The sequence below is a fragment of the Microtus pennsylvanicus genome, chromosome 5 (genome assembly GCF_037038515.1).
Source record: "Microtus pennsylvanicus isolate mMicPen1 chromosome 5, mMicPen1.hap1, whole genome shotgun sequence".
Classification (NCBI taxonomy): Eukaryota; Metazoa; Chordata; class Mammalia; order Rodentia; family Cricetidae; genus Microtus; species Microtus pennsylvanicus.
In genome coordinates this window covers 84,552,717-84,577,731 of record NC_134583.1, presented here as the reverse complement: position 1 = coordinate 84,577,731, position 25,015 = coordinate 84,552,717, and the positions used below count along the sequence as shown (strand labels likewise).

Here is a 25,015-nt window from a genome sequence, read left to right as displayed (position 1 = left end):
GGATGTCAGACCCCCTGAAATTGAAATTACAGGTGGTTTTGGACTGCCATGTAGGTGCTGGGAACCGAAACCAGGTCCTCTCAGAGAGCAGCCAGTGCTCATAAACACTGAGCCGTCTCTCCAGCCTCTGGGATCTTTCCTTTTAAGCCCCCGACCACAGGCCAGGTACAGAAGAAAGTTTGAGAGTAGTCCCAAACAATCCTTTTATTGTCCGACCAAGGTGCAAGTCTGCAGGCCTTTGTGCTACAGGGATGGGAGACTGGCAAGCTATCTGAGGTTTCTACTCCTGAGTCCCTCAGAGGCACAGGAGGCCGGTGTAATGCTGGCCACCGAGCATGTGTCAGAGGCACGGGAGGCAGGTGTAATGCTGGCCACCGAGCATGTGTCAGAGGCACGGGAGGCAGGTGTAATGCTGACCACCGAGCATGTGTCAGAGGCACGGGAGGCAGGTGTAATGCTGGCCACCGAGCATGTGTGGCTGTGAATAAGCCAAGAGAAAGGAATGAGCCAGGCAGTCAGGCAGAAAACTAGCAGAGAGGGGCAGTGCATGGAGAGCCAGCAGAGGAGCAAAGGTAAACGCAGGTTAGTGGAGGACTTTGTAAGCTAGAAGCTGGCTCTCCGCAGACAGAAACATGAAAACCTGGCTGCCACCTAAAGTGCGAAAGAGGCCAGCTGAAAGAGCTGATGTGCAGCCTCAAGAACTGTGGCTCTGGCTGCTTCTTGCTGACTGGAGCCAGGCTGAGGTCTGTCCTGGGTGCCTCATGTATCAGCATTTCTCTTGAAAAGATTATTTTCATTCTGTAGGTGAGCACACCAGATTGTCTCTGGGCCAGGAGGTGATGGCAAAGTCCTGCCAAGTATTCTGCGTTCATTGCATGTCCCGCATCTGGAGCTGGTGTTGTAGGATGCCCTAGCTGTGCCTCCCTCTGCCACAGGTCAGGGGCATCAAGCCTGGGCACTCAGTTCCTGAAAGATGGAACTGCATTCAGACCCCAAGTTAGCAAGTGTCCTTCCTATTCCAAGGCTTCCAAAGGACTCCCTGGATACAAGGATCAGGAAGATGCTTGCAGTTCAGGGCCTAAGTCTGGGGTGGAAAAAGGCGTTCACTCTATCCATTCACCTAACATAGGCTTGGTCATCCGTGTTGGGGACCAAATTCCCCTCTCCACAGCAGCTCTATCTACAGGTCCTTCATGTACTTGGTGACAGCGCTATCCTCTTGGCTCTCCAGCCATCTTTTACTTGTGTGTTGCTGTTCAAGTGCCTCTGGCTAATGGTTCCCTCCACTACCCCATGGGGGTCTCAGAGCCTCTGCCTGGAAGTGCACCCAGCAGGCACCTTGTTCACATGACTGAGGCATTCACCTGGTGCTTTGAGAATGCAAGAGGGAGTGTCACCACTGACCTCTGCTTCCACAAAGTGGTGCACAGCAACTCAACCACGCCTTCGCGCTTCTGGAAACCAGCGTACTGGCACCTATGTGTGTTGTTGACCCTGGGTGCACCAGTGAGCTGCACACCTTAGCTTCAGCCCAGAGTGCAATAACCTCTCATACAGATATAGAGTTCAGAGCTGAAGAGGCAGGTGTATCTCTAGGACTGCCAAAGTAGCTGAGACCCTGACCCAGAATCAGACTTAAGAGCTGATAGGTAGTGATTGCTGTTCATGTCTGTCACAAGTTAATTGGTTAACGAGAAAGATTGGCCATAGACACACAGAGTGGCTATGAGGTAAGGTGCTGACACTCCTATAGGCACCTGTAAATGACCCTGCCGCTTCTCTTAACTGTTCACATTCACAGGTGACCTGAGCATCTCCGCTGACCGCCTCAGTGAGAAACGTTCTCCTAATGACTTTGCCCTGTGGAAGGCCTCCAAGCCAGGAGAGCCATCCTGGCCTTGCCCCTGGGGAAAGGTGAGTGAGCCACTGTTGGGATCAGGGACAGTGAGAAGTGGTGGTGTCATAGGCTGCTATCATAGCTTTCTTAGTCCTCTAATAGGTATCTCTGGCGATTGGGTGGGTACTGGGGCCAGACCAGGTGTCAGGGCAGCGAAGAAGAGCTGCAGGCTCACAGATGCTGGGCCTCTAAGTTAGCGGCTTATCTTCTCAGGACTAGGTTTCCTGATCTCTAAGTGGGTGCAATCCAATTAGTTGCCTCAGGCTTCTGCTTTGGGTATCTATGCATGTTAAGTTGATGTTGTTGGCATTGGAAATCCAGATGACTATGTGACAACCTTGTGACAAGTATTGTGTGTGTGACTATTAGCCACTTGTTGAGTGCTTGGGGATCTAGAAATAATTCCCAGGATTTAGCTAAGCCACAGCCACAGCCACAGAGACTGACTTTGAACTGTATAAATAGATTTTCCTTTAGTTTGTCCTGTGAAGATCTGAAACCACTGCAGTGAGATTCAGAGGCTTAAAGGTCATTTCCTTGAGGAGTAAAGTCCTGGGCAGGTTTGGAGTGGTCAGCAAGGCCCTTTGTGTCTCTCTAGGGTCGTCCGGGATGGCACATAGAGTGCTCCGCTATGGCAGGCACACTCCTGGGAGCCTCAATGGACATTCATGGCGGAGGGTTTGACCTCCGCTTCCCCCACCATGACAATGAGCTGGCGCAGTCAGAGGTAGGTAAAAACAGGTTGCTGTGCTACAAAGGGGGCCCGATGTCCTTCCTGCTCTGCTGTTGAGACAGCAGCAGCACCTGAAGGAAGAGCGAGCCTCCTGATGAACTTGACTTCCATCTTGGGAACTGAGGAAGAGTTATGTCCTAATCATTTTGGCTGAATCCCAGTGGTAACAGCTTGGCCTTCGATAACAGTCAGGCTTAGGGTCAAACCAGTTGTATCCTGCTGGCATTGTCACCAGGGCATTCCCTTCAAGCCCCTGGTGTCCCCCCCACTTAGAAGAGGTGGCATCTACCTCATTCATGGTGCACACAGCAAGACACCATGCATTCATTGTCCAGAACCTTCTGACAGGTGAGGCCTCACTACAGCAGCTAAGCCTTCCTCCTGTCTCTTTGTCCTTAGGCTTACTTTGAAAATGACTGTTGGGTCAGGTACTTTCTGCACACGGGCCACCTGACGATAGCAGGCTGCAAGATGTCCAAGTCACTGAAAAACTTCATCACCATTAAAGATGCCTTAAAGAAACACTCAGGTAAGCAGAACTCCTGCAGGAACCCATGGTGTGGGCACCGGCAGCTGCTCAGGAATAATGGTGGCCATGTGTCTGCTCCCCAGCTCGGCAGCTGCGGCTGGCGTTCCTCATGCACTCTTGGAAAGACACACTGGACTATTCCAGCAACACTATGGAGTCTGCACTTCAGTATGAAAAGTTCATGAACGTGAGTACCCGGTTCTTGCTGGAGGTGGAGGGCATTGTGAGTGGTGTGGGTCTTCTAATATAAGCCAGGGCACAGTGATGCCATTTGGTGCCCCTTCCTGGAACTGATAGCTGTAGAGTGAAGGCCATGTTCACATGTGGGACCTTTCATTCTGACTCAGGCTTCCTGCCCCGGGAGTTGTCATATTTCTGTCCCAAGGAAGAAGTGTTGTATGTCTTTTGAACCTGCATGCATTGTGCTGTCAGATCTCCCCTCAAGTGACAACATGTCAGTAGAATGTCAAGTCTCTCTAGGTAGAAGGTTCTTCAAATGCCATTAACCTGACTTCTATAACTTTAGGAGTTTTTCTTAAATGTGAAAGACATCCTCCGAGCTCCTGTAGACATCACTGGCCAGTTTGAAAAATGGGAAGCTGAAGAAGTGGAGCTCAATAAGAAGTAAGGTGGAGCCTTTTCCTTGGGGCGGGGGGGTGGGGAGTGTGTGTGTGTGTGTGTGTGAGAGAGAGAGAGAGAGAGAGAGAGAGAGAGAGAGAGAGAGAGAGAGAGAGAGAGAGAGAGAGAGATCTGGGCCACCAACTGAGGGTCTCTGCCATGGCTTGTCCTGTAACTGATGATGAGGCCAGCCCTGTCATGTGTCAGAAGTGCAGTGCCTGCTGATGGCAGTGATTCTGATTGTTGGGCTCGAGAACTGCTGCGGTGGAGCGTCAGGTTTGACCATTGCTTTCATTTTTCTTCCTTGCTCAGCTTCTATGACAAGAAGACAGCAGTTCATGAAGCCCTGTGTGATAACATTGACACGCGCACTGCCATGGAAGAGATGCGGGCTTTGGTCAGTCAGTGCAACCTCTACATAGCAACCAGGAAGGCTGAAAGGAGGAGGCCCAACCGGGCTCTGCTGGAGAACATTGCCATGTACCTCACCCACATGTTGAAGGTGAGCCTGGCGACGGGCCCATGGGGGGACCTTAGCTGCTGAGTGATGCTGGAGGCCTGACACCATCCTGGTCCGGGGCCTCTCTGAACTGTGGTTAAAGCCTCAGAACCTTCTGTAGTCACAGCTGTTGGTCCCTGCTAAGCCAAGGCCAGTGATAAGATCTTGACTCTGAGCAAGTCTTGTGCAGAGCAATTCTGGCTCCAGGCCACCATACTCTGAGACAGCACTCTCTCCCAGGCCAGAGGGACCTTCCCTGCCTTGCCCTTTTGTCCTTGTCATTAGTCTCTGGTGACTTTTAGCTAGAAGAGGGTTGGATCTGTAGCTCTGAGCCAGGGCACATTGTGAATGGATGCAGGTACCCTGGGATGCGGTTATCGGGCTTGATGGCTGCTCTTTCCAGTTTCTCCGCAACCAGTCATGGGGACCCACATGGCTGCCTGTCCCCAGAGACATCAGGACAATTCTTGAGCTACTGGCCATAGGTGAAACCTCACCTCTATATATATCTTCTTCACCCTACAGTTTAAGTCCTATCTGTTTCTTCCCTCAGATCTTTGGGGCCATAGAGGAGGAGAGCCCTCTGGGTTTCCCAGTTGGTGGACCTGGAACCAATCTGAATGTAAGTAGAGTGCCCAAAAGGGTCCCCAAGTGGCCCACTGCTGCCCCCCTCTGATTCTCCCCTGTCTGCAATACCTCGAGGCCACCTCTCTTTTCACAGTAGTTCTCTGTATGCATGTCTGCCTGTGTGTCTTTGTGTGTGTGAGAGAGGTCAGAGGTCAGCCTCAGAAGCCACCTGCCTTGTTTTTGGAGTCCAGGTCTGTCATTGACCTGGAACTATTAGGCTAAACTGTTTTGCCATGAAGCTCCAGGTATTCACCTGTCTGCACCCCCGGCACTGGGATCATAAGCGTGTCCCATCACCCTGGCTTTTTCATGTAGGTGGTGGGAATCAAGCTCAGGTCCTTATGCTTTCCCAGGAGCACTTTCCCAACAGCTGTCTCCTCAGTCCTGCTCTGGAAATTCTAAGTCACCTGGAGGTTGTTTATAATCCTGTGTTATAGATGCTGTGCAGATGGTTACATTGTATAGTTTGGGGAATGATGATACATGTTCAGTACAAACAGACAACTGTTTTTCCTCGGAGTATTCAACCTGAGAATGTGGAGTGTGGATGCTGTAATCAGTGGGCATATTCTGAAAGGTCATGTGATCACATACTACACTGGTATCTTGGGGGAATTCCCACTCTCCCTCTGCCACTCAGAACTGGGCAGAACCCCGTGCCAGGCTAGGTCCAGTTCTCACACCAGCCCAGAGCCCACTACATAGCCCAGGCCTCTGTTCCAGCAGCCAGTGCCAAGAAAATGGAAAGCCATGGTCCCATAGAGCATCCATGTACCATTCTTAAGCATACAAGGATGCTCCTGTTAGAGCAGACCCATGTCCACAGCTGGCTTCAGCATTTGCAGGTCTAGTGGACTGACAGACACACGTGTCAGGAATGGTTTTCTGCAAGCTGAGGACAGCTCATTAAAGATTCCCCTCCGCCTTCCTTCTGCAGAGAGTGCTCTTTAATTATGGAATTAAGACAGCGGATATAAATATTTAGACAGAGCATCTGCTGTGCTAATGCCAACAGTAGCTCAGTACACATTGCAAGACGAAGCTGTCTCAGCACTGCTTCCTCCCGAAGAGCAGCCAAGTGGTCTCTCCTCCTCACAGGGCTGTCAACGCCGAGTCCCATGAAGGAAGAGGTCTGTTAGTCTCAGAGTGAGCTGTTTTGGGGTGGTGGCTTCTGGACTTTGCTGATAGGAATCACTGCTGGAGGCTGGAGCTTTTTAGAAATTCATGCAAAGCTCCTCTGTGCTCTTAATAAACATGCTGCCAGCTCTCTTTTTTAATTGTGTGTATCTGGGGGCAGGGTGTATGCCTATGATTACAGGTGTCCTCAGACGAGGTCATCAGAGTCCCTGGAGCTGGAGTTACAGGTGGTAGTGATATAGGTGCTAGGAACTGGATCCTCTGCAAGGCCCTCGCGTGTTGAGCCATCTCTCCAGCCCCGCTCTTTTCTCTGAAAGCAGAAAACAAGACATAGCTCCCATGGAAATCTTTCTGCCTCTGAACTTAGAAGTAGCTTTTAGTCTCTAGCAGTGCTATGGTCCCTGGGAGGCATCTTAGGGTATGTCACATTATACATCCCAGATGGTCTCATTAGCCCCTGAAGTTGACTTATAGGAAACAGCAGCCACTAATGAGCGTGGTAAGCCTGTGAGGCCACGCATCCTGTCCCACGGCTCCCATTGTGAAGATTAGGGGTGACTTCCAGGTTAAAAGTGCTGTGTGAGCCAGAGAGGCTGACTTGGGCCTAAACCTGTCATACCCAGGTAGAAGCCAGGCAACAGGATATCAGCCCCAGAAGTTTTGGAGACAGACCCTGTCCTCTGTCAAGAGGCCTCTTTGGGTACTGGGAGCCAAGTTGGTGGTGTGGTGATTGGCCTATTTAAGCTGTTCGGGGCGGTTGGAGATAAGGTCTAATTCCACTCTAGAAGTCCAGAGCTGCTGCTGTAGTGAGACAGTTTCCCTCAGTCTGTTTGGTGGAAGATCAGGCCTACTTTGCTCAGACTTCAGGTCTCTCCTTCCAGCCACTGTTTCTACCACTTCCTTTTCTTGGTTCTTGAGCTGTTATGTAATTGAGACACAGGAAGACCCTGCTTAGAAGTCCCAGACCTTTTTGGTCCTGGAGATAGAGAAATACACTGAAAGATGGTTCTAGATTCAGATTCCTGATTGGGTCTTTCCAGGTGTGGCTCTGGGTCCCCTGGTTTTATCCTCAGTGTCATTGGAGGTAGTGGCCCTTTGTACAGCAATTAGTGTGTGTGTAAGTTGATAAGATGACTAGCCCTCAGCAGGTCCACAGGTGACCACAAATGGTCAATGCATCCCCACAACCCATTGGAGACGGATAGGATAGGTGTCTGACAACTGTGTCTGTCCTGAGGAAAACACACGTGTCAGCAGTGAACAGAGTAGTGTCTGCTGAATGTATCCAGCTTGAAGCCCAAAGGTGCTTTTCTTTTTCTCCCTGGCCCACATCACCTTTATTAAGTACTAGGAGCTGATGTCAGTATTATGGTGACTAGCTTCCTCAAGCTGTCCAAGAGGGCTGTAGATAGGGTCTAACTCCGCTCTAGCACATGCACTCTCTTACCCCGATGTGACAAGGACTTGTGGGCTTTAGGACACAGGATACAGTGGCATGTAACCTGTGGCATATCCACTGAACTGCCAGGTATTCTTCTACAAATACAGCAACGGCTCTTGTGACTCAAAGTCATTCTTTCCACAGCTCGAGTCCACCGTCATGCCCTACCTGCAGGTACTGTCGGAATTCAGAGAAGGTGTGCGAAAGATTGCCCGAGAGAAAAAAGGTGAGGCCCCATGCTGCGTACCTCGCCCTTGCTGCTCACCCTCTGCTGGGTTCCCTGGGATAACTGCCTTGTTCTTTAAGTGTGTATAGCTTCATGCCTAGCTGAACCTGTTTTATTCCACTGGCCCTTCAGGGCAGCATTGTACTAGGTCAGAGTTTCCTGTGACTTAGAACATCTCAGGCAGAGCCGTTCCTTGGTCCTGAGGTCCAGGAGTCTGCATAGCTCTTGTTCTAAACAGAGGCAGGATAGAGGACTGTTCACAGCTAGCATGCACTTGCCCTTTGGCTTGCATTGGGTCTCCTTTCTGTTCCCGGTGACCCACGTGTGGCTTATCCTGTTGCAGTCTCAGGTTGCTTGGAAAAGTTCATGCTGGGGCCAGAGCTAGAGTCATGTCTCTACCAAGCCTGGTGCATGGTGGAGCCAGGCTGTCTGTGCACACCCATCCCTTCATCGCCAAAGTGAGGAGGTGTATGGTTTGAGAGACACAGGATTACTCAGGGTGCCAAGAGCCACACCATCATTTGTGCCATGGGAATCTCCTGCTGCTGGCACCGGTATCCCCGGGAGGTACCCTGACTTGGAACCTTGTCCAACAAGGCAAGGATGGCCTCTAACTCAAAAGAGCCTCTCCTGCGCAGTCCTCTAGTTGACTTCCATCCTGGCCCCAGACTCAGCAGCCAGATTCAAACCTAAACTTCCATGGCATTGGGGATCCCAGAAGCCTCACCGTGTCCTCTGTGTCATGTAGGTGGCAGCACCAGGCTTCTCCCAGTAAGGGACTAGACTCAGGCAGGCATATAATTTATCAAGGTGGATAGTGTGTAACAAAAGCAATCTTCAGATGAGCTCCCTGCATTCGGTGCAGCTTTCTTGTGCAGCTCCACCACCCATCAATCCTGTGTGCGCCCCTCACTGTCACACAGTGCTGCTGTGGCTGCGCAGACTGCCCCACTGCAGCCTGTCATGGAGCATGGCGTCTTTGAGGTCTGTCTGTCCATGCCACAGCTGGCATCTGTTCTGTTCACTCTCGAGGCTCAGTGGATTGCTGGCTCCTGTCCATAGCTCTCACTTTCTCATTGTTCCTTGTTTGATAGTCGTGAATGGTGCTGCCGAGGTCAGCACTCCAGGCACTCAATGGAAGTGGATTTCGGTTTTCTAGGCTTGCCCATGGGAGTGGAAGTATAGGGCGCCTGGGTCCCTTATGGCAAGTTCTAAGGAGATGCCAGCTTCTTTGTGGGGCCTGCGCTAAGCCATGCTCCTGACCAGCAGCACTGGTTCTGGCTTCCTACCTCCTACTTTCTGGATCAGTATCTATCTCTACCTTTCTAGTTCTACCTTTCTCTCCTCCTCTTCCACTTAAAAAACTTGCGTGTGCCTTTTCACACATGTGTGGAGGCCAGAGGTCAAGTTTAGGAGCCATCCCCCTTATGAGACAGATTCTCTCACTGGGACCTGGAGTTACTGATTCAGCATGGCTGACTGGCCAGCATGCACCAGAGACCTCCCTATTTCCATCTCTCCTGTGCTGGGACTGTAAGCTCACAACACCGTGCCTGGCTTTTTCCGTGGGTGCCGGGATTTGAATATGAATCTCTGTGCTTATGTAGCAAGTACCTTCTACCCACTGAGCTGTTACTCCCCAGCCTCTCTGTCATTTTTAAAGCCAACTTGGAAGGGAGCCCACAGACTGCAGATGTCCACATTTCTAAACAGTTTGCCTCTTAAGGAGATCCTGCAACAGGACTGGCAGCCTGATTGACCCATGCCCTGCACAGCTGTGAGGTTGTCACCCTTGGATGCATTTCCTTCAGGGAAAGCAGATCTGTTGAGGCCAGAAGACTGTCTAGGATCAAAAGCTTTAGGATTCTTAGTTCCTAAGTGCAAGGGGAATTGGCGTTTCAGCCTGAGCAGATTGGGAATCTGTGTAGTGTCTGCTGTGAACCATGGGGCTGACCTTACAAAGTCCAGTCCCTTCCTTGAGCTCTTGGCCTTCCAGTATCTACCCTTTTTAACCCACCACAGAGAGGGTAATGCATCTGGTCACTGAAAGTCCTAGCCCAGCAGAGAAACTGACTCAGAGGCCAGGAATGTTTAAGCCTTCAGTGACCACACCCACAGTCCTCTGATTCCCACCTGCTCCCCTGCTCAGCTTCTCTGTCTCCTGCTCTTGGCTTTCAGTCTTTCCTGTTTGTTGTGGTTCAACCTTGGGGTAGCCAAGTCTTGTGACTGAGCCAGGTCTGACCAGGCTCACCGAGCTCCCTGCTGAGCCAGATCCAGTGTCATCCATGTGCTTGTATGCAGGTTCCTTTTCCTGTCCATATCTGTTCCTGGTGGTCAGACTAGGCTGACATCTCTAAATGAGGCAGGCAGCAGCTAGAGGGACCCCAGGTGGGAAAATGGACACCTGTCACTCCACTACAGTCTGATTTGGCAGGGCATTCAGAGCTGTAGCTCTCAGTCCTCAGACACATGCACAAAACTGCTGGGGTAGGCCCGGTGAAGTGACAATATTAGGGGATGGAAGAGTCCTTCAGGACATCAGGATGACTCAAGGCAGAGACCTTGGATATGTGAAGCATTGGCCTGGAGTCCTGCATGAGGGGACGTGGCCTCAGTACTGAGCCGGGCTAGTGATGACCAGTTATGGGGCTTTGTCATTGTGGGGCAATGGCTCAAGGCAGTCTGACTTCTCCCTGCTCAGCATCTCTGGGAACAGTCCACAGAGTGTTTCAGACTGGTCCTGGCTCCCATCCCTGGGCTGCAATGTTAGAACATCTCACTGTCCTTGTTGGACCCTGTGGGCTCACCATGAGAGTGGCTGTGGGACCTTGGACTTCTGTGGGGGGTGTGGCATGGGTAGCCTCCTGTCTTCCCTCTCCTCTCTCCAAATCTGGCAGCCAGTACTCACTTGCCAGCGCTGGAGGAAGCATGGGTTTGGGGGCCTAGGCCTTCTGTAGTCTAAGGGAGTTGCTCTTTCTTGCCTACAGTCCTTGAGGTTCTTCAGCTCAGTGATGCTCTCCGGGATGATATCCTACCTGAGCTCGGGGTGCGGTTTGAAGACCATGAAGGTGGGTGATTCCTACAGCTGCTCCCTATGGACAGGGAAAGCAGCTAGGTATAGGTAGGTGGTGAGAAGGATGCTGGGAGGCATGTGGCACAGCGGTAGTCTAGAGGTACCAGGGCATTGGTACTTTCATGTGTGGCTGAAGAATCCTAGGCAGAGCAGGTGTCCCCTTACCTCCATCTCTTCCAGGAGGCCTAGCTCACTACTCATTGTGGTGACATGTTCATTTCCACCAAGGACCAGGGCAGCCATTGCTCATTTTCTACTTGTAGCCTTCTCTCACACTTTTAGGGAGACAAGCTGTAGTGTATGTACCCCAGTCTCACCCTGTACTTTCTGACTTTTGGGCCTTTTGCTACACAGAAATGATTTTTTCCTTCTAACCTTTTTTCTTTCTTTCTTTCTTTTTTTTTTTTTTTTTTTTTTAGTTTTTCGAGACAGGGTTTCTCTGTAGCTTTGAAGCCTGTCCTGGAACTAGCTCTTGTAGACCAGGCTGACCCCGAACTCACAGAGATCCACCTGCCTCTGCTGGGATTAAAGACGTGCACCACCACCTCCCTGCTTCCTTTTTTTTTTTTTTTTTTTTTTGGTTTTTCGAGACAGGGTTTCTCTGGCTTTAGAGCCTGTCCTGGAACTAGCTCTTGTAGACCAGGCTGGTCTCGAACTCACAGAGATCCGCCTGCCTCTGTCTCCCAAGTGCTGGGATTAAAGGCGTGCGCCACCATTGCCCGGCTCCCTGCTTCCTTCTAACTTTTTAATATTCAACGATTTGTACAAAGAGCTTGTCCAGGCCCCTGTGCTTGTCTGAAAGTGCCTAACAGCAATGGCTGACTTGAACTCTCGGCACATTTCCTTCCAAGGGTTTGCTCAGCACACCTAAGTATCTCTTTTCCTGATAGGAAGGGAAAAGATGGCAGAAGTGCACTGTTCTTACTTCCGTTTTCAGGCAGCATCTTACTGTATAGCCCAGGTTAGGCTTGAATTCATGGCAGTCCCTTACCTCAGCCTCCCAAGTGCTGGAATTGCAGGGGTGAGCCACCACACCTGCTAAAATGTTGGGTTGAGTTTGATGACTCCAGACAGGCAAGGCCTTCCCATTTTACCCTGATTCTGTGATTTTGCAACACTGTTATGGAATTGCTGGGCGGCGGACAGTGGTAGACAGGCATTCTACCCCTGATCTGATGCCTGGCCCTGTTTTGTTTTCTTTTCACCAATTTTCTTCACCTGGCATTGATTTTGCCTGTGTGAACCAGAAGGAAGGGTCCCAGGTCCCCATGCAGGAGTGGTATTGGGGCCTTGGCTAACAGGCTCTGGGGTAGAGCCTGGCAGGCGGGCAGGTCACAGTCCCTGGGTCTGAACTGACTTTCTGCTTTCAGGACTGCCAACAGTGGTGAAGTTGGTAGACAGAGACACCTTACTGAAAGAGAAGGAAGAGAAGAAAAGGGTTAGTAAAGCAAAGTGGTGGCGGTTGAGTTTGCTGAAAATGGAAACACTAACGCTGTTTGGTCTTTATGTTGCTTTAAGAGTGGATGTTTGTGCTTTGGTTAAAATTCCTGGGGCATAGTGGCACACTCCTTTAATCCCAGCACTGGGGAGTCAGAGGCAGCAAATCTTCAAGGCCAGCCTAGTCTACAGAATGAGTTCCAGGATAGCCAGGGCCACACAGAGAAACCTTGTCTCGAAAAACAAAACAAACAAAAATATTCTGAATCTTATAAATATCATGAAGAAAAGTTAATTGGGTAGGCAACTACTTCAGAAAGGGGGTCCTTTGGCTGGGTGTGCTGGTCCATTCCTTTAATGCCAGCACCACTCAGGAGGCAGAGGCAGAGACAGGCATATCTCTGTGAATTTGAGACCAGTCGAGTTTACATAGTCCGTTCCAGGCTACGTAGCAGCGTGACCTTGTCTCGACAAAATATAAAGGGTGGCAGTGGTCGAGTTAGCCTTTTATTTTATTGAATTTTATTGAAACGTGGTTTCATGTTACACAAGCTCAGGATTTAGCCAAGGCTGGCCTTGAACTTCTGATCCTCCTGCCATCCCAAGTGCTAGGATTACAGGGCTGCACCACAATTCCCATTACAAGTTACTTCTTATTTTCGCTTGTTTGTGCTTAAATTTTCATTTGTTTATTTCTAGTGCGGTGTGAATATTTATGGGGGGAGGCAGTAGGCAGGGTGGCTCAGCCCTTGGGGCAGCTTTCCTCATGGCTGCTAGTATTGCTCAGCTCCTTCTGGTTTCTCTGGGTTATACATCCCAACCCCTGAGAAACAAAGCATATTTCTTCCTATCTGTGTATGCATATGTGTGAGTGTCTGCCGCAGGTGCGCAGGTACCCGCAGAGGCCAGAAATAGGCATTGGGTTCTAGCATGGGTGCTAGGAATCATACAAGAGCAGCGAGTGCTATTCACTGCTGAGTCATCTTCCATCCCCATTTTTTTTAAAGTCCGATGTTATTCTCATATTTGTCCAAGTCTGTGTAAGTGTTTGCCACATATTTATGAGTGCCCATGGAAGCCAGAACAAAGTGTCAGATCCCCATGAAGCTGCAGTTACAGGTAGTCGTGGCCTACCTAAAAAGGTGCTAGGAGCAAAGCTCTGGTCATTGGCAAGTGAGTTGACACTACAGGCCCCCATCCTCTTCTTGATGAACTTGATGCCCACTTGGCCTTGGAGGCTTTGATCACCCTCAGGGCATGAAGTCACACACCTGGATTATGGTCTGCATGAACTTGCTGTGTTTGGTGAGATGCCAGCTATGCCTCGACTTGCTGAAGTTCCTTGTCACATTGAGGAGGTCCACTCTGGGACAGCTCAGAGTCATGGCTGCTGCCCTGCAGTGGTTGCCATGACAGGAAGGACAGTACTACATGGAACAAGTGACCAGTTCTTAAAAGGGATCGCTCAGCTAAAATGAAGCTCATCGCTTAGGAAGTGTGTGTGTGCTACCTGGCTCTCTGGTGCCACGTGTCCTAGGTGCTGCCATTTGCCCTACTCATTCTGTCTGCTTGTCCTCCAAGTGTCCCTCTTTCTGTCCCCACTCTCAGTGATGGGTAGGGCCCTTGCATGTAAGGACTTGGGTACCAAATGGGAGAAAGATCAGAAACATGTCATGGTAAGTGTAGTGATGCACATCTGTAACCTCAGTAACCAGGAGACCCAGCCAGAGGGATTACCGTGAGTTCCAGGCTACCTGAGCTATACAGCGTGACACTGTTTTAAAAAAAAAAAAAAAAGACTCATTCATAATTCTGGATGCAATGAATGGGTACCTTGGGGTCATTGTGCTCCATGGGCCAGGCACAGGCAGGCACCATCGGGTGGACACCAGCTTGGAGAGCAGGCTCAGGGCAGCTCTCCCTGAGACCTTTGAAAAAGGATCATAGCTGATAGTTGGGTGGCTGAGGGCTGACATACAGGGGTTAAGGACAAGCACCATGGATTAGGGCCTGGCAGGACAGCAGGGTGGGCTCATGTCTCAGTTGTGTGCTGCTTTCCTAGGCTGAAGAAGAGAAGAGGAGGAAGAAAGAGGAGGCGGCCAGGAAGAAACAGGAGCAAGAAGTAACTATTTCGCTTATTTGTTTGGGGTACAGGATCTCCTGGGCAAAAATCACACCTTTACCCCTGCGGCTCAGTGCTCTGTGCCTTCTTTGGGTACAGGCACCCTGAGGAGTCTCCCGGAGGGAGCTGGCTTCTGCCTCCACCCCTCAGTTGGTGTCCTGGCATCAGCAAAAGAAAGGTTACCCTTGGTGGGTCCCCAGTGCCAACAATGCCACAGTCCTGCCATCTGAGGATTGCTGCAGGCCCACAGGCCTCTGGATGCTTAGGTCGTCTTTTTGCTCCCTCCTATTGGTTGCCCCTCCCAGTCTTTCTGCTGGGCATATGTTGAGTTTAAGAGCTTGGAAGCCATGTGGTAGAAGTGGTACAGTAGGCAGCATGGTGGTGGGCAAGCTTGTGTGACATGTATGTTTACATCTGTGTGTTGTGTGTTCTAGGCAGCTAAGCTGGCCAAGATGAAGATTCCACCCAGTGAGATGTTCCTGTCAGAAATCAACAAGTATTCCAAGTTCGATGAAAATGTAAGACAACACCTCACTCTTCAAACTTTGGTCTCCCACGTCCTCCAAGATGGAGTCCAGGGACTTTCAGCCTTGGGCCAGTGGGCCTCCCGTTTGAGGAGAAGGCTGTGAGGGCAGCTAGGACCATGCAGCTCCTGTCAGGGCAAAAGCTAAGCGAGGCTCTCTCTGCTAGTTGTATGGTGACCTCTGGCACTGGAATATGACCCCAGGTCCAGTTTAAGGTGACAGAAAGGAATCTGCAGGTTCTGTGGGGACCCTCCCAACTGCCCCAAGTGCAAGGTCATAACCCTGCCTCCACCCTGGAGGGTCTTGGTGTCCCTTTGGTGTCTCCGTGAAGACTCTCGGATTCATCATTACATAACTCTCCCTGGCCACGTCTCAGCTGAGAAGTTGTAGGCCTAGTGGACTTTGCTCCTCACCTTAAGAAGAGTGCTCAGACTTCCCCCACTTTTCTGTTGTCTAATCTATAGAATCCTACTGCCAGATCAGGACTGAGGGTAATGACCGGACGGCCACACAGAGATGTAGTGACACACACTGGTGATCCCAGCACTTCAGAGATGGAGGGAGGAGGATCTCAAGTTTGAAGGCAGCCCCTATCTTTTTGTTTTGTATCGTTTGAGACAGGGTTTCTCTGTAGCCCTGGCTGGCTGTCCTGGCACACATTCTATAATCTAGGCTGGCCTTGAATTCAGAGATCTGTCTGCCTCTGCCTCCTGAGTGCCCGGATTAAAGGGATAAGCCACTGCTACACAGCCAGTTCCAATCCTGAGATGTGTTCCACCTCAGAAACACGTTAGATAAACAAGGGCCTGGATGCTGACCCTGAGTCTAAATACAGTCAAGTCAGGGAGAGAGGTGTTTTCTCTCAGCAGGAATGAGGCATGAACGGAAAAGGGAACTGATGGCATCTGTGTGGTCCTTGCAGGGTCTGCCTACCCACGACATTGAAGGCAAAGAGCTGAGCAAGGGACAGGTCAAGAAGCTGAAGAAGGTCTTTGAGGCCCAGGAGAAACTGTACAAGGAGTATCTGCAGATGTTGCAGAATGGCAGCCTACAGTGATGCCACAGCAGCCCAGAATGGGTATACCTGCCAGCCTGGCCACCATGGACCGAGAGACACACTTACTCAGGCCCTGTGCCCTGGTCATGTTTACAGCTGTTCTCATACCTGAATCAGACAGAGTGGCAGCAGCTCTGGGACATTGATAATAAATTCTTCTGAACACTGAAGCCTGCTCTGCCCTCTCAGCACTTGGAGATCTGGCCTGTGGGTGCCTGGTCAGCAGCTTACAACACAGGCCTCCTAGTCAATTGAGCCCCTTCAGCCAGCCTGCCCAGGAATTTCCCTCACACTGGCGAGCTGGGCTAATCTCCACCGCGTTGGCACATTTGGTGGTATTGGAGTAGGAAAAAGACTGAATCAGCCCAACAGATCCCCCTGAGCCTCAGACAAAGGCTGCTCAGTTGGCTTTCTAGCTCCAATGAACACACACTGCATGTTTCCCAGAGCAACTGACGGTGGCAGCAGGACAGTTACCCTGTGGGATAGGGCTCTGGCAAGCTGCCTGGGACTGCTGTTATGACAGCAAGCCCAGATCAGCACCACTGGCTTGTGCGATAAGTGGTCTGTAGGTCCAGCCTCAAGTGTGCTTCCTCCCCACCTTTTCCCATCTTGTTGCTCACCCCTGCTAATAATTAGCACCCATGCTGAATGTGTCTGGTCTTCTCTGATAAAAAAAAAAAAAAAAGAGTATGGACAGCAGCCAGAACCTAAGTGGTACCTCTGGAGCTGTTCAGAGACACCGGGGGCAGATGTGGATTCCAGATGACACAGAGCTCAAGTGTACTGATGATTTTATAAATCTGCTGCCTCTTTGTCTTTGTGACAGACTTTTTTGAGAACTATCCTGGAGACACCTGTACCAGCCTGGGGTACCATAGGCACGTGTTGTTGAGTATAGCGGGGTGAGTCTGCAGGAGACCATACAGTCTGTCAGATAGTCATAATCAGATGGGGTCTTCTGAGGTGGGCACCTTGTATGTCTGTGGTCTCTCATGAGTCTCTAGAGTGACTATATCTCAGCTAGTGGCTGTCCTGAGAGAGAAGGCACTGGGTGGCTTTTAGGATGGAGCCTCACAGGTCAGCACAGTCCCTCCTTGGGCTCTGTTTAGAAGCATCTCAGGTTTACCCTTGTCACCATGAGGAGATAAGACAAGTTCCCAGAAAGGGTGGGGGCTGGAGAGACCACAATGGCACAAGTCAGGCAGTTTCTAAGAAGAGGTTCACCGTGTCTCAGCTGCAGTAGTACAGAGGGGTGAATGAGCTGCAGCTTGGCTGTTGGCATCCATAGGTATTGCACACACAGGCAAGACCATTGAGCTACACCCCTGCTATGATCTGAGGCAAAGAAAGGAACAGCAGTGCATTGTGATTGGACAGAGCAGGATGGAGGTACCAACACCGGGTCCCTCCAGGCGTCACAGATGGGGAAACTGGCAGAATGCAGCAGCAGGGCAGCCTCGACCTTAAGTGTTCTCCTCCAGCAGTGGGCACAGTCATGAGAAGTGGTCTGCCCACAAAGGAACAAGGGACAATCTAGTGACACATAGCTGGGTCTCAAGTACATTATGCTAAAGGAAAAAGTAGCAGATCTTCAAAAATCCCACATGGCTGATTCCCAAGTGATTTCTTTTTCTTTTTTTGGTTTTTTTGAGAGTTTCTCTGTAGCTTTGGAGCTTGTCTGGAACTAGCTCTTGTAGACTAGGTCCTGCTGTGTGACATGCTATAGACCCAAGCACTCTTACTGCCAATGTCTGTCACTGGCATTGATCTCATACGCTGCTCATGGAAGATGGAACATTTGGAAAGTGTGTGTGGAGGGGGGAGGGGAGTCTAATAGAACTGGTGTTGCTGGAAGATGAAACCCAGATACCCAGACATGCAGAGAAAGGGACACAGGAACACAGAGGCAGAGGCTTCCAGGGGGTGCCAGGCCATGCTCCAACCCCAGTTCTACACAGCCAGTGAGAATGTGTTTCTGGTACAGCAAGCTCCTGGTTTGTGATACTTCCTCACAGTGGCCACAAGAAGCAGATGCCATTCTCCCCTGCTATCTGTAGCAGAGAAAAAGAGGTGTGAACTAATGTTTGATTTAACAAGCAGAGCTCAGAAGTAATACAAAGAGTAGCTAGTGTATGGGAAAACATCCTGTATTGTAATTGTGGCTGGGAAAACTCAGTATTTCAAAGTACCTAGTAAGACTGGAGAGATGGCTCAGCAGGTAAGAGCATAGTTTGCCCTTCCAGAGGCCCTGGGTTAGTACCCAGCACTCACTTCGGATGGCTCACAGCCTCCTGTAACTCCAGTTCCAGGGACTCCAATGCCTTTGCCCTCCATGGGCACCTGTACACAGATGCACAAGCTCACACACAAGCACACACATAGATAAAGTATTCAAAATAGCTGGGAGACAGGATTGTCAGTGTTCCCAACACAAATGTCTGCAGTGACAGATGTGTTGATCCAATTGCTATGTGGTGAACATGCATAGAAACATCACTTTCTGCCCTAACTGTAAAATCGCCATGTCCATTAAAAATAAAGACACTAAAGAATGTCCTGAAAGCCAAGCATGGTGGCACACACCTTTAGGATTTCTGTAAGTTCCAGGCCACCAAGCGCTAAACAGTCTTCCTATAGGCAAGTGAATTTGTCCCCTAGTTTTGTTAATTTGGTCTTAGACATCCTCACCCTGTAGCTCAAACTGGCCTGGGACTCACTGTGTAGCCTCACTTGCCTGGAAATTGTGGCAGTTCTCTTGCCTTGGCCTCCTAGGTTATAGAATTTCAGGTATGAGCCACCATACCCAGCTTGTTAGCTAATTTTATAACAGACCGTTGCACCAATGGCAGACTTGAAAGCAACTCCACCCAAGACTAGCTTGATGAACAATGGCTTCACTAGACTTACAGGAGCATGGACAATCCCAAAACAGCCACCATCACTGATCTCACTCCAGCATGGCTTCCCCATTGATTCACTGATGGAGTCGTGACCCCTGAGCTTTAAGTTTCTACCCTCTGTACACTAGCATCTGCCAAGCTGTGCAGCTGAAGCAGAATTACATACAGGGAGGAGAGTGCAGAAGAAAGTATCCCAGGTGAGGGTCTAATGGCCCTCCTCACCACATCTTGTGAGGGGACATTAACAGGCTCAATCTGGAATCTCTTGCAGGAAGTCACACCTATGCTAATGAAGATGGTAATGGCTGTACGTCTTGTAGGGTCCAAAGAGCTTCTCTTCAGGGGGCTGACTTTGTGAGGTCTTCAAGTTCCTGCTGGGAAATTCTAGGCCAGGCACTCACATCAGAAGATGCCAGAGCACCCAGGCCCACTAGGTACCTATATGATATCCTGTGAGCTAGGGTTACAGTCTAGCATGACCTTCACATCTAATCACTGTCACATCAGTGGGACAGAGGCACCTGCCCCTAAGGATGCCTCCTTTGTGGGCTCTTCGGCACTGGCTAGGGACATGAGCCAACCTGAGATAGTCATAGGTCCTATGTTGTGCCATACTGCTGGCTGTTGGCTACTGTAAGGCTCCCGAATCCTTCTTCCAAAAGCCCTGACACTTCTAGGGGTGTGGAGGTAGGAGCAAGGGACAGGTGTTGAGAGAACCACATAATCAAATGACTTGAGTGGAGGAAGACAGCAACAGCGATGGTGGGAGTTCAGGCTGGAAGCAAAGGCTTCTCAGAGGTAGGAGGGGCTAAGGTGGAGCATGTAGACAGAAGGGACTTTGACATTGTTCTCAACTTTCTTCCAAACTTCTAAGAGGCCTAGAGTGGACAGCCAGGGTGTGGACAGCTCCAGATGCAGGCAGGTGGATTTCGGGTGACATCTAAGCCAGAAGTGAACCTGTGAACTGAACTGGCCCTTCTAGCCACTCAAAGGGCTGTTCAAGATAGGTGTGGTGGTACAGGCTGTGCAATCCCCAACTATTTTGGAGGCTAAGGCAGCAGGATCATTAGTTTAAGGCCAGTCTGAGCCACAGAGTGAGTTCAAGGCCTGCTTGGGCCATTTAATGAGATCACCCAAAAGTATAGCTCAGTTGTTGAGTAAGCACTCAACATTTCTGTAGTAATAGGAATACTACCCATTTCTGTAGTAATAGGAGCGGTGGGGCTGCATCCCCGGCACCCCGGCCGCCTGGCTAGCTTATACCCTGAAATAATTACATGGACACTGTATTCTTTTAAACACTGCTTGGCCCATTCTGCTTGGCCCATTAGCTCTAGCCCTTACTGGCTAATTCTGATATCCCGATCAACCCATCTCTAATAAACTGTGTAGCTCCGGTCTTACGGGGAAGATTCTAGCCTACATCCATCCTGGGTTGGAGCTTCATCACGTGCATCTGCCCGGGAGAGGGGAGCATGGCGCCTAGCATATGCCAAGTCCTGGGTTTAATGGTTTTGGAGGAAAAAGTTTTCAGAATTGGTCTTCAGCTCAGTTGCCCTCAGCATTTGCTTTCCTGAGCACGGGGCCTGTGTGGGACTGAGCCACTCTGAGGGGTAGAACTAAAGGGATATGCTTGGCTGTAGATTCTGGCTGCTAGGACCTTGGGTAGTTGGATTCCTTCCCTTGTTACTATTACTTGGTGGACAGGAGCTGATGAGAACAGCTAATACTGGCCTCATGTTGACAACTCACCTAGTGCTACTCCAAACCTCCCCCAAGTAGGCACATGGAGAAACAGGCACAGGTACTTACTTACCCAAGGGCACCTCCCTACCCCTTAACCTTTGCCTGATAGCATCTTTACAGCCAGACATAGCAACTGCCAAAGCCCTGTTTTAGCATCAGGTGAGATGCACAGCCCCCCCCCCCATAGTTATGTTCAACCCCTAATTCCTTTGCCTATGCATGTGACATCTGGAGATGGCCCTAGAGGTCTAATCCCATCACAATGAAATCGTGAGGGTGGGCCTAGGATTGGGACCCAAGGGAAGATCATGTGCACACAGAAGCTGGCATTACATGGCTGCAAACACCAGCCAAGGAAGGCCTGGGAGCACCAGGAAGATACAAGGAGGGAGGCTCCACGTACCCCAAACCCTGGCAAGAGTACAGCTCCGCTGCCATATGCTCATTTCAGTCTTCTACTCTCCAAAGTTCGCTCCTAGTTAGTAAGCTATCCAGTTTGGGCTGCTTGGTTGTAGCAACTCAGGAAGGCACTCTCAAAGTACTTACAAATGGGAAGGTTTGGAGAGAATGTTGCCTACCTGCTAGTCCCTCACCTCCATCCAGCTCAGGAGCCAGCACCAGCTCCACCACCCACACTAACCCCAAGGTGGGGTAAACACCATGGACAGAAAGGAGATTGAGACTATTAAACAGACCCTCAAATTTGAAAATGCTGGCATTCCTTTCTTCTGTAGTTGCTTTTGACTTTGCTTCTTTCCCCCTCTCTCTTTCACTCTTACCAAAGGCAAAGCCTGGTGGTGAAGGAAGAGGCAGGAGTGTCCCCATGTATAGCAGAGTTGACTGAGTGGGACACACTCTAGACACCGCTGCGATCTGTAACCAGCTATCATGGTCAGCATTGCCAATCACCTAGGAGATTATAATCCCTGACCCCAGGGATTCTATTCAATAGGATAATTGATATGGGAAGACCCCTCTTAGTTCTGGGCAGGACCATTCCCTGGATGGGGGATTCAGGACTGTATGAAGAGTAGAAAGTGGGCTGAGCACCAGCACTGCTGCTTGGGACTGTGGACTTACTATGACCAGCGAGTCCTGTCACTTTGACATCCCCACTGTGATGGACTGAGTGTACCTTGTACTGTGAGTTAAACCCTTTTTTCCTTTAGGTTGTTTGACAGGTGAAAACTCAAGACAGCAACCCCTCCTGTTGTCAACGCCTTCATTAGGAGCATTCGGGTGGTTTTAAACTTTTTTCTGTTATAAACAGTACAGGGCAGGAATTGTTTGCTAAAAATATCAGACCGAAATTGTTTCTAAAGCATCCTTCTCCTGATGAAAGGATTAATTTCTAAGAAATGATCATTTGTTCATCCCTGTCTGGGAACCTTCTTTGCTAGCTAAATTCTATAAACCGATATGGGGAGGCTGAGGCTGGTACCCAAGTCCCTGCTCTGGCTCCAGGCTACATAGAGGAAATACCACCTTGGTCCCCTTGTCAGCAGCAGTGGAGAGACAGCCCAGTACTGCTACCAGTAGCCGGATGCATTTCTTTCCTTCTTAGGGACCTCCACTCAGGTAAAACTGACTATGCTATAGAAAAGAATTTCAGGACAAGAAGCAAAGTTAGCATTAATATTAAACAGAGATAAGAAATAATTCATGCTTTGGATCTAAGTGTAGGTATTGATCAAGAGAGACAGTCTTGGATGAAAGACTGTTCATATTAAGACTTGAGAGCAGGCTGCTAGAAGCCAGGCTTACCCTCCCTTAAGAGCAGCTGTAGGAGCCCTGTGACTCTCTAGGTCAGACTACTCAAAGGATTTACGGTAACAGTTAAATATTAAGTTAAATTGGGAAGTGGTGGCACACCCCTTTAATCCCAGTACTCGAGAGGCAGAGGCAGTTGGGTCTCTGAGTTCAAGGCCAACCTGGTCCACAGAGCAAGTTTCAGGACAGCTAGGAATACACAGAGAAACCCAGTCTCAAAAAAACAAAATAATAATAATAAAAAAGATTAAACTTAAAATTTAGTAAAGTTAAAAATTATGTAGTACCATGCTTTAGACCCCCCCCATGCCCATGCTTTGGGCTGTGCCTCTATGCTGAGCGCCTCTCAACCCCAGTGCTTCAGTCTATATTCATAAAGCTTTATTAATCCAGGTATGGTGGTGACTCTTTAATCCTAGTACCCAGGAGGCAGAAGCAAGCAGATATCTGTGAGTTCAAGGACAGCCAGGGTCGCTTAGTGTGACCCTGTCTGAAAAATAATAAATAATTAAGTATCTTAAGCTTGTTACCAGTTGTTGGGATCTGAGTGTTTTATTCAAGGAATTGAAATAAAGATACACACAATGCAAAGAAGCAAGGAATTTATACAAAAAAACAGACCAGAAACACTCTGTGACAGTGGACCCTAAAGTGAGAAAGTGTTCAAGGCCCAAGGTCTTTTTTTTTTAAGACTTAAAAATTTTTATATGTTTGGGGCTCTCAGAGACTGCCAAGTGCAGTATTAAAAGAGGATTAAAAGAGGGGTGTATGTATGTACAGCCCAAACCAAATGGAGTCCCTGGCTGCTAAACTATTTTCTATGCTTGTCTGCTTTAACCACATCCTATTCATCCCACTCCCCAAATAAAATTACGTAAAAACAATCCCAGCACTTGGGAGGCAGAGGCAGGCGGATCTCTGTGAATTCGAGACCAGCCTGGTCTACAAGAGCTAGTTCCAGGACAGGCTCCAAAACCACAGAGAAACCCTGTCTCGAAACCCCCCCCCCCCCAAAAAAATACGTAAAAACATATGAACTTATTAACTTTTTAATTTTTTTTTTTTTGATTTTTCGAGACAGGGTTTCTCTGTAGCTTTTGGTTCCTGTCCTGGAACTAGCTCTTGTAGACCAGGCTGGCCTCGAACTCCCAGAGATCCGCCTGCCTCTGCCTCCCGAGTGCTGGGATTAAAGGCGTGCGCCACCACCGCCCGGCTTAACTTTTTAATTTTGTAAACGAAACTTTCTATAGTGTTAGTTTCAATTTAAGGATGGGAGAGAAGTAATAGAATTAAGATCAGCGCTGTAAACCCTGGACTTCAGCAACCACACTTCGAGTCTTTTTTTTTTTTTTTTTGAGTTTTACTTAGGAGACAAGGTCTCATGTAGCTTAGGCTGGCCCTAAAGTTGCTATGTAGTTTAGCTTAGGCTGGCCCTAAACTTGCTGTGTAGCTAAAAGTGACAACCGGCTCAGGCTCTTACCTCCACCTCTCATCTAACACGCCCCACCACACCCAGTTGTTTTCAAAGCCCCTGTTTGTAGACGTTAAGAAGACGTGCACGTGTCTGCAGCTAGTTTGTTTTTTCTCAGGTGTGTTGAAGTTTTCTGAGGATCAGCAGGGCACCCGCAGGGCAGGTACACACCACCTGACTGAGGTCCGAAAGGCTTTGGGAGGTAAGCGGTGCTTTCCCTGGGCCAGGGGCAGCAGGTAACCTGGGGAGAGCACTGCCGACAGGCCCAGGACACTAATCTTGGAATCTGCTGTACGCTGAAAATACAAGAGAGCCCCAAGACCTAAACGCGCCCCAGGAACCCCTTTAAAAATGCGCGGAACTGCGCGTGCGCCGGGATATACGTCACGCCCTCATTTACATATAGCTCGCGGGCTTGAGAGCGGCGCCGTACTCCCTCAACGGTTTTTGATTGGATGCCGCCTCTACCAGCGCCGAGGCGCAGTTGACAGACAGCTCTATTGCCAATTCACAGCCCGTTTTGTTCGCAGAGGGCGGAGCCTGGCGACGCGGCCAGTGGCAGGTGGTCTTGTTGGCGGCCACGGCGGCGTAGCCCCGGAGCGAGCTTTACACGGGCACCAGTGCCGCAGGAGGCGCGAGGTGAGGTCCCGGCGGGTAACGGCGCGGCGGGCGGCTGGACAGGGGCCGGGGCGGTGGAGGCGGGGGGAGGGTGGCGCGGGCGGGCCGACGCGCCATGGCGGCCAGCAGAGGCGAGCGGCGGCTCCATCAGCCGTCCGGGTGGCGGGTGGCGGCGGATGGCGGGCCCGTCCCTCTTCCGTGCCGCCCCGCCCCCGGCTGAAGGTCAGCGCGCTTTGTTCCCGCCGCCCCTGAGCGCACGCGAAGCCGCGCAGGCGGTTCCCTGAGGGGGACAAGGTCTCCCCGGCGAGGTGGGCCTGGGTGCGCCTCGTCTTGAAACCGCGCCTGGGAAGGAAGGGGTTCCCGGCGTTCTCACGGCCGGGCCACCGCCTCGCCCTTCCGGGCTTTCCACGGTCTCCACACAGCGCCCTGGTCCTACTCTGGGAGCCTGCGGCGGAGGCGGAGCCAACTTAGTGACACACACGGAGCTTTCCGACCCGTGGGCCCGCCTCTAAAGGGTGCAGGGTCGCTAGCAGCACCCCTTCTCCCCAGGGGCATCCTTGGGGCCGTCGGTCTGCGCTTCCTCCAAC

The 25,015-nt window shown here is 50.4% G+C and overlaps 2 protein-coding genes across 5 annotated transcripts in view; both read left to right on the top strand.

Moving 5' to 3' along the window:
- Positions 1–16,576, top strand: part of Cars1 (cysteinyl-tRNA synthetase 1) — a 55,124-nt gene extending 38,548 nt beyond the window's left edge. For all 3 annotated transcript variants that reach the window (XM_075972879.1, XM_075972877.1, XM_075972878.1), the window contains 13 exons: positions 1,802–1,914; positions 2,496–2,624; positions 3,030–3,159; positions 3,243–3,346; positions 3,686–3,783; positions 4,090–4,279; positions 4,830–4,898; positions 7,626–7,707; positions 10,695–10,775; positions 12,151–12,218; positions 14,280–14,339; positions 14,774–14,857; positions 15,786–16,576. In XM_075972879.1, the coding sequence (XP_075828994.1) occupies positions 1,802–1,914; positions 2,496–2,624; positions 3,030–3,159; positions 3,243–3,346; positions 3,686–3,783; positions 4,090–4,279; positions 4,830–4,898; positions 7,626–7,707; positions 10,695–10,775; positions 12,151–12,218; positions 14,280–14,339; positions 14,774–14,857; positions 15,786–15,920 (1,343 nt within the window). In that variant the 3' untranslated portion in view covers positions 15,921–16,576. The remainder of the gene's footprint in view (positions 1–1,801; positions 1,915–2,495; positions 2,625–3,029; positions 3,160–3,242; positions 3,347–3,685; positions 3,784–4,089; positions 4,280–4,829; positions 4,899–7,625; positions 7,708–10,694; positions 10,776–12,150; positions 12,219–14,279; positions 14,340–14,773; positions 14,858–15,785) is intronic.
- Positions 16,577–24,372: 7,796 nt separating this feature from the next.
- The window catches only part of Nap1l4 (nucleosome assembly protein 1 like 4), a 34,628-nt gene continuing 33,985 nt past the window's right edge, over positions 24,373–25,015 (top strand). Inside the window, exon 1 of one of the 2 annotated variants that reach the window (XM_075972875.1) lies at positions 24,373–24,449. The gene's annotated coding sequence lies outside the window, so the exon portion shown is untranslated. The remainder of the gene's footprint in view (positions 24,450–25,015) is intronic. The other variant, XM_075972874.1, reaches the window with a different exon arrangement.